General features: G+C 34.6%; 1 protein-coding gene across 2 annotated transcripts in view; it reads right to left on the bottom strand.

Moving 5' to 3' along the window:
* Positions 1-3,442: 3,442 nt before the first annotated feature.
* The window catches only part of EXO1 (exonuclease 1), a 39,417-nt gene continuing 28,044 nt past the window's right edge, over positions 3,443-14,815 (bottom strand). Inside the window, exons 12-15 of one of the 2 annotated variants that reach the window (XM_067729470.1) lie at positions 13,050-13,605; positions 9,151-9,252; positions 5,852-6,045; positions 3,443-4,142 (exon numbers count right to left, since the gene is read on the bottom strand). In XM_067729470.1, the coding sequence (XP_067585571.1) occupies positions 4,004-4,142; positions 5,852-6,045; positions 9,151-9,252; positions 13,050-13,605 (991 nt within the window). In that variant the 3' untranslated portion in view covers positions 3,443-4,003. The remainder of the gene's footprint in view (positions 4,143-5,851; positions 6,046-9,150; positions 9,253-13,049; positions 13,606-14,815) is intronic. The other variant, XM_067729471.1, reaches the window with a different exon arrangement.

Raw genomic sequence — 14,815 nt, 5'->3', positions numbered from 1 at the left:
ATGGAATTCTCCTCTCCATCCCCTTCCTTACAATTTATCTGTTGAGAATCCAAGGGCATTTAACCTGTAGTTTCTTGCAGACTGGATTTTGCTAATTGCACACTCATGTTGCAGTCCCACATGTTCCTCTGTCCTCTGTATTTCCTGCACTTCGGCAGCTGGATCCAGAGGAACGATCAGACTCATCTCCAATCCCTTGGCAAGACTACAGAGGATGCTGAGTTCTTTCATTATGAAACATAAAATGTCTGGTTATGATGTTAATAGCAGCTGATGCTCAAAGCCTAAATCCATTAATCCACCGGGGGTTGCAAAATGGCGATATTATCTTTTTCATTATTAGAACAGTAAAAAGAGATTTATCTTGTTTTATTGCCCATTGGTACAGTACAGACAGGGAAAATGCCTGATATTTCTTTTATTTTCCCATATTCAAGATAATGAATTGATATTCTATCATCCTCTGAAGGTGACCAATTTTTAAAAATGCTTATGATGGGTTCCAGTAAACAATTATCTTTTCAAGATCAAATTCTCCCATGTTTGGACAGTGGGGGCCTCTTCAGGTGTCTCCTTAATCATTTTGAAATTACATTAGTAGTCAGTAAAGGCTCTGTTTTAACAAGATATCCCAGGCTTGTCTTTTACACTTCTTTTCCAGACTATTTTTCCAAGAAGCTCTCATTTCTTTTGGTGAAAATTGTATTTTAAGACTACAAGTTGAGTGATAGGGATGCTCATTGGTACTGGATTTTTTTTCTGGGTCTCTTCAGTGTGTATATATATATGTATATACATGTATATATACAGTATGTGTGTATATACATTCATAAGTCTCTATCAGTACTCCCAAGTTTATAACTACATTAAAAAAAATTAACCTGTTCTGTATTTTATCTGTATCTCCTTTCTCTAGACATTAAAAATCCTGGTTCTCAAGAAAATTGGGGATGAATTAAAATATCCCATAAATATTCATTTATTCTATCCCACATTATATACAGAATGGTCCTAAAATAACAATATCAGACTACTACTACGAGCTAAACCAAATGTTTTGCATATGATCTCTCCTCTGTATTTATACTACCTGTGTCATCTGGACATACAGCCATTGCATATCATACTCTGCCCTTTAGCTCCCAAATTTTTAATTGTACAAGTCACTATGTTTGATGGTCACCACCAATCTTTATGGTGCTGTTTCTCTATTTCAGTTATTTTCTGATTCCTCAGGAAGAGCTTAGTGAGCAGTATTTTCCAAATTCTTGTTCGATGGATAAGTTTGTGCCCTTTATAACTGAAAGTTGATTTTGTTGAACATAAAAGCCTTTGCTTACATTTTCCCTTGAGTATCTTTAACAAGTTACTCCATTTTCTTCATGTATAAAGAATAATTGTGGAAAGTGTGATGATCATCTTTTTTTTTCTTACATGTCACTTGCTGTTCTTGCCTACCCAGAGGATTTTTCCTTTCTTTAAAGTAACTTGTTGTCACTTATGTCTTGGTGTTGGCAGTTTGGGATCAATAATCTTGGGTATAATAGTGCATTTAAAAAATATTGTTTCAAATCTTTTAAAAATTAACGTTTTCTGAAAATAGGGTTTTTTTTCTTCAGAGACTCCTATTATCTTTATATTGGACCTTCTGCCTCATCTTCAACATCTGTCACTTCCTACTCTTTTAAAGTGTTTTTTTCCATTTTGTTTTGATTTTTACCTATTTCTTTTAAGGCATCATCTATCTGTATGTTTATTTGCTTGTGTTCCTTCTAGTTTAGCCTTAATTTCCAAAATTTTTTTCTAATCCTTTCCTGAGCTTATCTTTTTTTTCTTCTTCTGAGTTTTTCCAATTCTAAATTTCCTTCGTATCCTACACTATTTTCTTAATAACTTCTAGCACATTTTGAAATAGACTGGTTTTGATCTGCTCTGGGGACCTTTCTGGTAGATTTTCATTATTTGTAAAGATGTTATTCTGCTCTTGACTCCTTTAAATCAATTTTGTAAGGGATTGATCTAAAAACTTTTATGTGGTTTCTTTTTTTTTTTTGTGGTACGCGGGCCTCTCACTGTTGTGGCCTCTCCCGTTGCGGAGCACAGGCTCCAGATGCGCAGGCTCAGCGGCCATGGCTCACGGGCCCAGCCGCTCCGCGACATGTGGGATCTTCCCGGACCGGGGCACGAACCCATGTCCCCTGCATCGGCAGGCAGACTCTCAACCACTGTGTCACCAGGGAAGCCCTATGTGGTTTCTTTTTAAGTAAAAATAATTTTCTTTAACTTTGAGGAGGCATGGGTCATGGGACCTTCTCAACCTCAGCTGTTTTGTTGTTGGTGGTTTTTGTTTTTGTTTTCAGTGTTCAAAAACAAAAACAGTATTCTGCTGAGATTTCTTGGTCAACAATTCCTCCCTTCACTGTATTTAACCTTATCTTCCTTTGTGTCTATTGTCACTCTCCTGCTCAATTTTGGTTTTACAGCCAGCAGTTTCTCTTCTGTGGAGCCTTGACAAATATGGCAAATCATTTCAAAAGTTCATATGGACTACATTGCTTCATTCCTTCAGACATTACTGTAGGTCTCCTGCACTCACTCACCACTGGAATGCTCAAAGCGTCTCCCAGTTTCAAACGGCTGTTTGCAACTTGGCCTGCTATGTGTTTCAATAATCATTCTATTTAAGTTCTCTTCTCAGGTCCATTAGATGCCCTATTGCCATGCTCTACTTCTCCCAAATAGACGCCAGTACCACTTTGTGGTCTTGTGGCTTTTGGTAGCTTGTCTTCACCCACTTATATTTCAGGATTTAAGTATATGATGCCATCTAAATTTGTTGTAATGTTGTTCATTAGTATTTTGACTTTGCTATCCAGTTGCTGCTATGCGACGGTTCGGAGATTGACAAACTACAGCACTGCTACCATCTTCCCTTTCTTAATTTGTTCTATAACAGGAAACATTCACAGAAAGTTCAAATTTGCTTTTGTTCTTTGTATTTGATCTTTTCCAGATTTTTTAAAAAAATTTTTTCCCCTTTTAACATTTTTATGCTGTTTCTTACAATGTTACGTTTTTTGTTCCACTCTGACCTCCTCTACTAAGTCTCACTTAAAAATTAAAATGCTCTGGATCCCTTTCCTTTATCCTCTATATCAGACACTTTTACAATTCCTTTACTTCCTGTCAGATTGTCACTTACTTCACTTCCTTACTTCAGATCTTCACTTGCATAGCTGGTTTTCTTTCCAAGAATCTATTTCTTTGCAGAGTATGTACACATCACAGACCCTGCAGCTTTAGCATTTTACATTGCACCTAGGATACTAGTTTTAAATATACGTTAGGGAATTTTTAGCCCACACTTCAAAAAAGACATATAAGAGAAACAGGCTATTTTGAAGTTTAAGAATATTAATGATATAAGAAGTAGTGCCTTCCATATGATGCTGAAACCAATTTTCTTTTACTGTCAATCTGTAACCCAACCAAACTCTTCAGGGAAAACAGAGCACTGCCCCATTTATGCAAGATCTTTAACCCTTCCAACTACCGCTCCCATCTCAGCAATTGTGTATCCAATTCAACCCTGAAAGACAGACAGGAAAGGCAGGTGAAAAAACTATAGCTCAAAGAAACACAGTAATTTCCTCTAGTACAAAATGACCACAGAATTGTGGTTTTCCATTTACCATCCTCGTACTTAACAACATTACAGAAATCTTTAGAGTAGATTTTTGTAAGTTCCAAGGGACTTGCTCAATTAACATTAAAACTTCAAAAACCTGTCAAAACCAAAATTATTTCTCTAGTTAGCTTCTTATGAAAATATAATAAGCTGAACAAAAACAGTTACATAGTTAATATACAAAATGTACTCTTTAAAAATAAATATCATAGATCTAAGAACAAGTCTTTCATACTGATAACTGCTTCATTCTCAAACAGGACATGAAATTGATAGAGATTCTCTTGCAGGCAATAGCCTCCCAGCTGCCCGTGTTTATTGGAATATTGCTCTCTGAACACGCATACAGTCAGAATTGTTAAATATATCCTCTTCTTCTGGAGTTAGTTGGATGTTATCTTTGACTGGAGACAGGGGATCTGGCTTCTTACAAGAAGGAAGCTTTTCAGAATCTCTGCAAAAGATAATATAATAAAATGAATTTATTGGGTGTTTTTAGGGTAGTGTTTATTCGAAAATAATCTACCTGGACAAAAGAGAGGTATGTAAAGAGGATAAAACCCTCTACTGTATAATTTGTCTCAATTTATTATATGACACATTCAGGTTCTCCTCTGAGTATGCCCAATAAAATTTAAGTTTTGCTTCTTAGTACCCATGACTGCTTTCTAAATCACCTTTCAAAGTAGGTGCCAAGCCACTACTAAATATAACTAGCTAAGGCAGAATGGTTCCAGTAAACAAACTTTAGTTCTTTTCTCTCTAGAACCCTTCTCAAGTCTGGCTGAGGACCAGCATGAGTGAAGCATAAACAAATGTTTAAGCCCTATCTTTTTACTCCTCCCAGTCTTCCAACTTTTGGAAGGAAGTTCTATGTCTATAAAAATTAATCCTATCATGAAGATAACAAAACTGATTCTATGTCCTGTCAACAAAATTCCAACAGGAGTAATTAAGTCTTATTTTTCTAAAAGGCATTTAAGAATACTGTTGCACCCTTAATTTCCCTTTAGTAGCAGTTCTCAAAGTATGATCCACAGATGCCTAAAAATTCCCAAGACACTTTCAGGGGGTTTGTAAGATCAAAACTATTTTCATAATAATATTTAGACTTTATCTGCCTTTCTTACCGTGCTGACATTTGTACGGATAATCCAAAAGCAGAACTGAGTAAAGCTTTGATCCCTGTTTGATCCCTGTTCAGGGAACTAGATCCCGCATGCATGCCGCAACTAAGAGTTCGTACGCTGCAACTAAGAAGCCCGCATGTTGCAACTAAGAAGCCTGCATGCTGCAACTAAAAAAGATGCCGTGTGCCACAACTAAGACCTGGCACAGCCAAAATAAATAAATAAATATTAAAAAAAAAAGTTTGAGAACTGCTGCTATATGGTTTAATCTAGACTTAACACAATGTAAAGTAAAAACATAATTGTCCAGCACTTATTACAAAGTGTTTCCACTCATACTATCTCATCTGATTGTGATAACATTTCTATTAGGTAAGGTTTAATCTTATCATTCCATGTAAGTCACCTCCCCGCTTCCCTCCCTCCCTTTCTCCTTGTGTTTATTCTTAGTACATTTGCATTAATAAGAACCAGAAAATAAAGTAATTATAAATCTATGCTACTTTGTGGCTCATTTTGTTGTCTAACAGATGCAATTTGGTTCAAAAAATGTAGATATATAGAGGGTCAATTCTCTTAAAACAGTGTTTGCTACATACATTAGAAATCTGGTTAATTCATCATATAAACTCATTGATTCTTCCCATTTTAGATGTGATAATTTAGGGAAACAAACTGCTTTAAATCCAGAAGTACCATAGAGCGTTACCTTCCCATGTCTACAACAACATTCAGAAGGAAAGAAAAATAAGACACTTAAGGCCTGGAAAAGTAATTTGCTTAACGACAGAGAGTCCCCAAAGCCAGATTGAGAACTGAGGTTTTTAGTTTGCCACGTTTTCACTAAAAGAAGGTACAGAAACTGAAGTTAAATATTCCTACGAAGAGTCAGTTAAAGGGACTAGAGGAAAATAATTTTCTTAGGGTAAGAGAAAAAGAAGTTGATTCATATGAAAATAGAAAGAGGAGACAGGGATTGAAATTACAGAAAAAAAATATTTATCATTTTAGAATAAGTTACAAGATAACTCACTTTTTAAATCCAAAATTTTTCCAGAGTTCATTGATTTTTATCTGCAATCCTGGCTTGTTCTCGGCATTATGATGATTTCTCTTATGGATGCTTGATGGCTTCTTGCTCAGCCCACTGACTCTGGCAGGTACTAAAGGTTTGATCTTGGTTGTAGAAAGACTGTCCACAGAACTAGATTTATACAGCCCAGGAACCTGAAGATTAAATGCCTGTTTTAATACTATTCTGTTAAAGCAACTACCTTTATTTAATTTCAAACTATTATTTATACACTGGAACAAAAAATAACCTAAAATCGATGTGCAAAAGTGTGCTTATAAACGTCTACAAAAATTATCATAATATTTTCACCAGGTAATACATGTACCTGGCACTAAATCAAGAGTATAAAAGAACAGACAGAAAAGTGAGTCTCCCTTACTCCCTCACTGCCTTTAGGCAGTCACTGCTACCAGTTTCCTGTACAACCACTGAATTCATTCACATACACACACACATACACCCGACACACAACTGGCAGCATACTACAAAATGTCATGTACTTTGTTTTTCTTGCCTAATATATCTTGATTTTACTTAACAATGTATCTTGGAGATTTTTCCATTTCACATGTAGAACTGAATTTTGTTTTGAATAGGTTGCCTGTTTTTCCCATTGTATAAATGTGCCATAATTTACTTAAACAGATCTCTACTGACATTTAAGTTGAATCCACTGATTTTTTTAATTGAGGTATAATTTACAACATTGTGTTAGTTTCAAGTGTATAGCAAAGTGACTCAGTTATATATACATATATATCATATATATATTATTTTTCAGATTCTTTTCCATTATAGGTTATTACAAGATACTGAGCATAGTTCCCTGTGCTATACAATAGGTCCTTGTTGTTTATTCATTTTATATATAGTAGTAGGTATGTTAATCCCCAATTCCTAGTTTATCTCCCCACCCCTGCCCCCGCTATCCCCTTTGGTAACCATAAGTTTGTTTTCTATGTCTGTGAGTCTATCTCTGATTTGTAAATAAGTTCATTTATATCATTTTTTTTTAGATTCCACAAGTAAGTGATATTATATAATATTTGTCTTTGTCTGACTTGATTTTTATGCTGTGTGAAATATGGAGCCATTAAAATTTTGTTGCTTTTTTTTTGGATAGTAGGAGTGTAGTAATATAAAACAAGGCTTTAAAATTAATGAATCTAGTAGAGGGTGTATAAAGAATGGAAGGACTCACACATGAAAGATGAAATCTTGAATTAGGATGTTGGTGATGGGAAAAGGGAGAGCAAGAAATAAGACAAAGAAAGAAACAGGATTTAGATAGGTATAGTTATTTGGTTGTTTTTCTTTAACCCCTGAAAAAGAAGGATCCAACTGGAGGTTATAAGGAAAGAGGACAACCGTAAGATTTTGAAACTAAGTGACGTAGAACAAATATTATAATTTTATGTAACTGATAAAAATGCTCTGAGAAGTACTGGTTAGAGGTTAAAAAAATATGAGTTTGATTTTAGATACTGAATTTGGATATTAGGGAGCAAGAAGGAAGGTTCATCTGGGGAGTTGTCACCAAAACAGAAGTGACAGTTAAAACACTGACAATGAAAATCTGACAGAAAGAATAAAAATAATAAAAAGATGATGGTTTAATGTCCTTCTTTTGAGGACATTAAACCATCATCTTTAATATAACTCCTTTTGAAAAAGTACTTTCTAAATCTCTAATCCTATCATTGTGAATAATTTTGGTATCTTTCCAGACATTTTACTATGATTGTACAAACATACACACGTGTGTGTATTTTCCAGCATTTAAGCAAACAAAAACACCATGCTATTTATTGTGTTTAATATTGTTTAATAGCATGGTTTCCCTTTTCATTCAAAAATAATATGGACATCTTTCCAAGACAGTATCTGTTTGAAAAAGCCTTTCTCACTTAAAGATTTTTAAAAGAATCTTATATTTACATATTTTACATTCATATCCTTGTTATCTTTCAGTTTTATATTTATATAGTATGAGATGGGGACTTTCTTTCAAATAGATATGCCAGGCCATTTATTTAAAATTTTTGTAAAGGTTTTATGCTTTTAAAAATATGCGTAAGAAAATAGTATGTTAACTATATGAATATAGTTTTCTTGTATAAATATAAGAAAAGTAATATAGGTTCACTATAGAAGAACATGAGAAAACAAAGAAAAAAATTCACCTATATATCTACCAGCCAAGAGCTAAAACCAACAACGTATTTAATGTATTTCACTCTCTTATTTCTAGATATTTAGATTTTTTCCCCCAATTTTTCATTATTGCAACCAATGCAAGAATAAGTGCTCTTGTATTTAAACTCTCATTATCTCCTTAGGCTCAAGTTTTAGAATGCACTTACTGGGTTAAATTATTTCAACTCTTTCAAATTGCTATCCAGAAATGGCACAACAATTCTTACTCTCCTAAACATGTGATTATTCATCTCACTATACTCTTATAAAATGAGTAAATTAAAAACTTTTTTGGAAAAATGAGAGGTAAGAAATTATATTTTATTACTTTGATTTGCATTGATTACTAATAAGGTTGAATGTGCTTTTTATATGTTAATCAGCCATTTGTGCTTTTTCTTTTGTGATTTCTGTTCATGTCCCTTGCCCATTTTTAAGTCAGGAATTAGTATTTTGATATTTACAGGCAAGAACACTTAATATATAAAATAGGCTTTAACTTACAAGCTTTCACTATGCAGTCACACATATATTTACAGAGTTTGATAAAAAAAAAAAAGCTTGGCTCATCAGGTACCCAATTTCTAGAATGCCTTTTTGCAATATACATCAAAGCTTTAAACCATGTATGCCTTTGGACCAGTAATACCACTCCATAGAATTCACCCCTACGAAAAAATCAAAAATGTGTACAGTACTCAAATATTTACCAACAAAATCTTCGTTGTAGCACTCTTTGCTACAGCAAAAATTTTTAGGGTAAAGGACAAACATAAGAAGATTAGCTAAACCCATACAATGGCATATTTTATTCATTATAAGTAATGTTATGTAAGTACATAGAAAAAGTTCTTTATACTGTAAGAGAAAAATAGCAGGTTTCACAATTTAAACACCTACAAATCATGCACAAATATGGTTCTAGATGGTTTGAAGGTAGACATTTTGTGTAAATAAGAATATAGGCATTTTGATTTTTAATTTTGCTTATATTTCTTATTGCCTGGTAATAAGCATGAGCTGCTTCTGAAATTTAAAAATAGTTTAAGTAAGTGTTTTACCTTGTTCCTTAGAAGCGTGCCTTTTTTCGAAAAATGAAATAAGTATAGCTTGGATTTCTGATTACCTTGATTATCAAGTGACTTAAAATTGCAATCAGATTCCTAGATCCCCGAGATGAAAAAATAAAGCAAACTTAGATTTTTACTATCAAATTTTTATGACAACTGACCAATATTCAACAAAACATAAAACAAGTAAATTGAGAAAATCAGTGTAAATAAAATGTAATTTATCAGAAGAATAAAAGTATAAAAAGCATGAAATAAAATAAAAGAAAATTAATCTAATGTGGAAAGAATGGTGTTTGCTAGTTTCACTAAAGAAAACCAGCTGAAGAAGTAAACTATGTAAAATATAAATTAAAAAGCTATAAGCAAAAAAAAAAAAAAACTATAAGCATGGGGGATGGTGGTGGGATGAATTGGGAGACTGGGATTGACATATATACACTAATACGTATAAAATAGATAACTAATAAGAACCTGCTGTATAGCACAGGGAACTCCACTTCGCTGTACAGTAGAAACTAATACAACATTGTAAAACCTCAACAAAACAAAAAAAACCCCACAACATGGAGATCACTCTCCTGGGAGAAAGAAAAAAAAAAAGACATGCCAAGCATTTGCTGCCCTCCTTTTTAATGGACAGATGGCTGCAGTGATTCATTTCTTAATCGCTTCAGGTCCAAACATATAAGAGTAATTTTCACTGAGTCTTTCCTGCCATGATTAAACCATACTGACATGATAGATCTCAATTCCTCCTGCCAAGTTTGCAATGTTGGCGACCTGGATCCTATAACAAAATCCATGTTCAAGGTCATCTTTGTACTGGATGTTCTGTGTATCCCCTTCCAAACTGTGAGCAAGGCACAAGCTGTGTCACATAATGTTAAAGCCAACCCAGTGTCTGGTATATTGTGATATTATCCAGAATCTACAACTGCTTCAGGCAATGGAAGACTATACTTGAAATTTTCATGCATCCCACATTGCCCCAAAGTAAAAAAGAAAGAAAGAAAAAAAAAACCTATAAGCAGAGTCTCCAGAACCAGAGGAAGCACACAGGTCTTCTTAAAATTGAAGGTGTTTATGCTTGAGATGAAACTGACTTCTATCTATGCAAGAGGTATGCTTATGTGTACAAAGCAAAGAACAACACTGTAACTCATGGTGGCAAACTCAACAAAACCAGAGTAATCTAGGGAAAAATAACTCATGCTCATGGACACAATGGCATGGGGTTCATGCCAAATTCTGAAGCAATCTTCCTGCTAAAGCCATTGGACACAGAATCCACGTGATGCTGTACCCCTTCAAGGATTTAAACTTTTTGGAAAGTAAATAAATAAAAGTGTTCTCTTGTTAAAAAAAAAAGTCTCCTGGTGTAACATCATTTGTAAACTTGGCTAATAGTTTTCATAAATTACTAGCTACAAAAGGTTGAACCAGTATAGTTCTACATCTCTTTTTCATTGTGTAACATGTTCAACATTAAAGAGAAAAAAGGCATATACTTTCAAGAAGTAGAGTAGCACTGTATCAAATGCACAGTTACCTTCAGCAAAGACTTTTAAGACCTACTCTCTACACCCCAATCCCATCATGTAAGACTTTTCTATAGACAGAATTATCTGGATTCCCACAAAAGTCAAATAAAAAAGGACAATGAATGCAAATTCAGAAGGCTTTACATTTCTGCATTTTTCAAGAGGTTTTTTTTTTTTTAATATTTATCTTAGGATTCTACATAGTATTATATATTTAAAACAATCCAAAAGTGAAAAATACTCCATTAATTTGGATTGTAACTTACAGAAACTCTAACATTTCTTGCTTATAGTAGTGATGACTCTGGGCTATATCATTTCTTAAAATAAAGATCAAGAGTAAGATCCTAAGATTAATTAATCTCCAATACCGTTAATGAACTCAGTATACATAGAATACATGGTTGTTGCTTTTCACAGTGAACCACCAGTGGAAGAGTCTCCAATGCATTTTCTTCAGAACCATACAGTAAAACCTGATATTCAAAATGAAGCCCCAGTCGCACTGTGGCTCTCTAAAACATTTTCTGAATAAAGAAAGATTACACAGTTTTTATGTTACCTGCTATTGTCCCAATTGTTTGACAATTAATTCATTTATCCAAAGAGGAATTTACCACATCTGGTGGCAAGAGATGACTTAATGAATGATTCTTAGTCTGTTTGTTTTTGAGGGGAGAGAATTTATGTTTCTATAATTGATAATCACAAAAATGGCTAGCCCCGAAGACAGAAGTGTGGAGAGTTCTGTCAGCATCATGAGCCCATAGGCTGTGAGCTGGTAAGGTTTCTCAGTAAAACATGCTAAAAGCTTTACAAAGTTAGTAAAGCAGGAAGATGTCTGCTGGAAAAGGAACAAGAACACCCGAAAGGAGCTCAGCAGACCTGAAAGTATCCTCACAAATAGACAGTGATTTTTAAAGAAAGATGTTCAAGAAATAGCAACTGTGATGGTACCCAAATGGTACCATGAGAAAAATGCAGTAAGATGTGGAAAATGAAAAAGATGACATTAAACTGGAGGCTCAGGGCTTCCCTGGTGGCGCAGTGGTTGAGAGTCCGCCTGCCAATGCAGGGGACACGGGTTCGTGCCCCGGTGCGGGAAGATCCCACATGCCGCGGAGCGGCTGGGCCCGTGAGCCATGGCCGCTGAGCCTGCGCGTCCGGAGCCTGTGCTCTGCAACGGGAGAGGCCACAACAGTGAGAGGCCCGCATACCGCAAAAAACAAACAAACAAACAAAAATGGAGGCTCATGTTAAAAGAAACAGTCTTCTAGAACAGTATGGATAAACTGAAGGCAAAGTGAGTGAATGGGAAAAGAAAAGCAAAAGCCTCAAGGGCTTGGTTTGGCATACTCTTACTTAAAAAACACTACATGGAATGGATTTTGGATTTGAATATATTAATTGATTTCCGCTTTCTCCAAATGAAAACAATTTGCTTCCATATTGTAACTAGGCTTTTGTCTTTGACAACTCAAGTTTCCTTTAGGAACTTGAATAAAATACTTTCCTTTTTATAAACACAAGATATACTGATTTATTAGATGTTTAATATTCAGGATTATCAGACCTCAAAGTTCTGTCAAATATTACCAAGGCTGTAATTGTTCTTACAACTTGGTAACTGTAGTTGTGAACATAAAATGAAGTATGTTAAATTGATAAATTTAAGATAACTCAGATTAAAGAATGTTATTATGACATCATGTCATTTTAAAATATGATGTCACTGGGTCTTATGAGCAGTACTTATCTGGAGCTTTGATTTTACTTAAGTAAGGATAAAGATATTTTACAAATTAAAAAAATGGCTAGGATGCTTTTATTAATTTACACAGAATAACATAAAATCACTTGTATTACTATTTTGTTTTGTCATAAATGGGAACTGCAAAAAGAATAGTAAGAGTAAATAAAAAATGTATTTCTGAAGTACTAAAACTTACGATGAACACCATCCCATTAACAGGGCCATTTCATTATAAGGTTTCAAATGTTGTCTGAATTCAAGAGTATATTAAGGATTTAAATATTAAATTTATAATAACTTTTCATGAAGCTTATCATTCTGCTTAGGTCTTAAGTGTTCCACAACTTGAGACACCTATCAATGGAACACAGTGATTCAAGAAATATAGTTAGATTAAATGTATAAGAGTCTAAAATACAGAGAAGCCCTTCAGATGAATAAAACATGAACTTTCTACACAGTAAGATCTAGAATGAAAAATTAAAACAATCAATTATTTCCATAATTAGGCAAAATTTCCTCAATTGTCTGATAAACACCCTATTTTCTCTTACATATGAAGTTGAAAACAAACGCTTCATAATGTGACTTACCTCTGAATCTAAATCCTTACTAGAAGGCTGAGAAAGTTTTGATGCATTTAAATTGTGTGGTGATAAGTCCATGCTTTCCTGAGACTGTGAAGACCAATCCACTTCATGTAAGGGATGAGATTCATCCCTTGACTCATCACTCTTTAACTGAGATACATCAGACGGCTCATTATTCTCAGGCAGAGAGATGGGAGAATCACTCTTTCTAAGGAACTGTTGCAATGCTGTGCTTGGAGAGGGGCTTGGTGTTCTTGAAAACTCTCCAAGACTTCCAGACCAACTGAAACAACTTCTTAGTGTACCCGAGGTAGGTGGTGAGATGGTCCTCGTGAATCTGGTCTTAAAAGACTGAGACTCTTCAGCAATCACAGTCACATCATCTGGAATATGCTCACTTGAATTATGTGCTACACTGATATCTAACAACTTCTTGCCATCTAGACAATCTGACTCATTTACACTGGCTTCTTTATCTGTGACAGCAGTTTCATCTAGAGACTGGCTGCTTGCTTTCTTTGATATACAGTCAGCAGAACCCAGAGAATTGGAAAAAAACCTAACAGAAAAAACAACAGAAAGAATGCAGAAGTATTTTAGAGTTTTCTCACAAAGGTGACAAGATTCATAATGGAAAAATGGTTCTTTTAAAAAAATCTCATAAATATATTAACTTCATAAAGGCAAAATAGATTTTACACATGGCTGATACTCAAATATTTGAACAGATATAGAAATATGCAACAGAAAGGACACTTTATAACTATGGCCTCTTATTTTGTAAAAGCAAAATAAATTAGCCATTTTCCCCTCAACTTAGCTTACCTCCTAGTAGTAGCAAGCCATCTGGGAACTTGTAGTAGTATACTAATCTACCAAGCTTTTTATATACCCTGTAAACTTCTACACTAATTTAAATATTGAGGTTAAGACTTTCAAATCAATTATTCAATTCTGTATTACTAAAGAGGTATTACTTATTCAGGGTAGCAGCTTTAAAAAAAATCACTTTTAAAAACTCCAATATAGGGCTTCCCTGGTAGCGCAGTGGTTGAGAGTCCGCCTGCCAATGGAGGGGAGACGGGTTCATGCCCTGGTCCGGGAAGATCCCACATGCCGTGGAGCGGCTAGGCCCGTGAGCCATGGCCACTGAGCCTGTGCGTCCGGAGCCTGTGCTCTGCAACAGGAGAGGCCACAGCAGTGAGAGGCCTGCGTACCGCAAAAAAACCCCAATATAAATGAAACAAAGATCAGTATCATTACTGGGAAGGATGTATTCAAGGAGTGTTTTTAGGTTTAAAAATAAACTCCTAGAGTGTATGATCAGCTAAATATGAAACTTAAAGAGAATTTACCTCATTAATAAGCATTAGTTCAAATCCAAGATGATTAAATAGAATATTTACTAAATGCTGGAGAGTAAATATCCTCTCTTATCTTTACATCAAACCCTTAGCTGATGTGTGTGGGTACAGGGCAGGAAGGAAGCAGCATGTAAAAGGAAAAGTCTTACTTGGTTTTTCACTGAGTAAGAAACATCAGCTCCCTTTTAAGCAAACAATAACCCCTATGATATCCAAACATTTTTCTATGTATTATTTCGTAGGTAAGAGAAGTTTGAGTAACAGAGCCCAAGGTTATAAAATTAATCAACTAAAGAACAGAATTAAAACCTAGAACCCCTCCTAGTTCACAGCTGTTTCTTTCCAAACAGCCTATGGTGTGACTTAACTGATAATTATATTTCTAGATCTGAGAAAATAAATAGG

Source organism: Pseudorca crassidens, chromosome 2 (genome assembly GCF_039906515.1).
Source record: "Pseudorca crassidens isolate mPseCra1 chromosome 2, mPseCra1.hap1, whole genome shotgun sequence".
Taxonomy (NCBI): Eukaryota; Metazoa; Chordata; class Mammalia; order Artiodactyla; family Delphinidae; genus Pseudorca; species Pseudorca crassidens.
The sequence above is the reverse complement of the archived record's forward strand: the minus strand, read 5'-3'. Positions and strand labels throughout refer to the sequence as shown.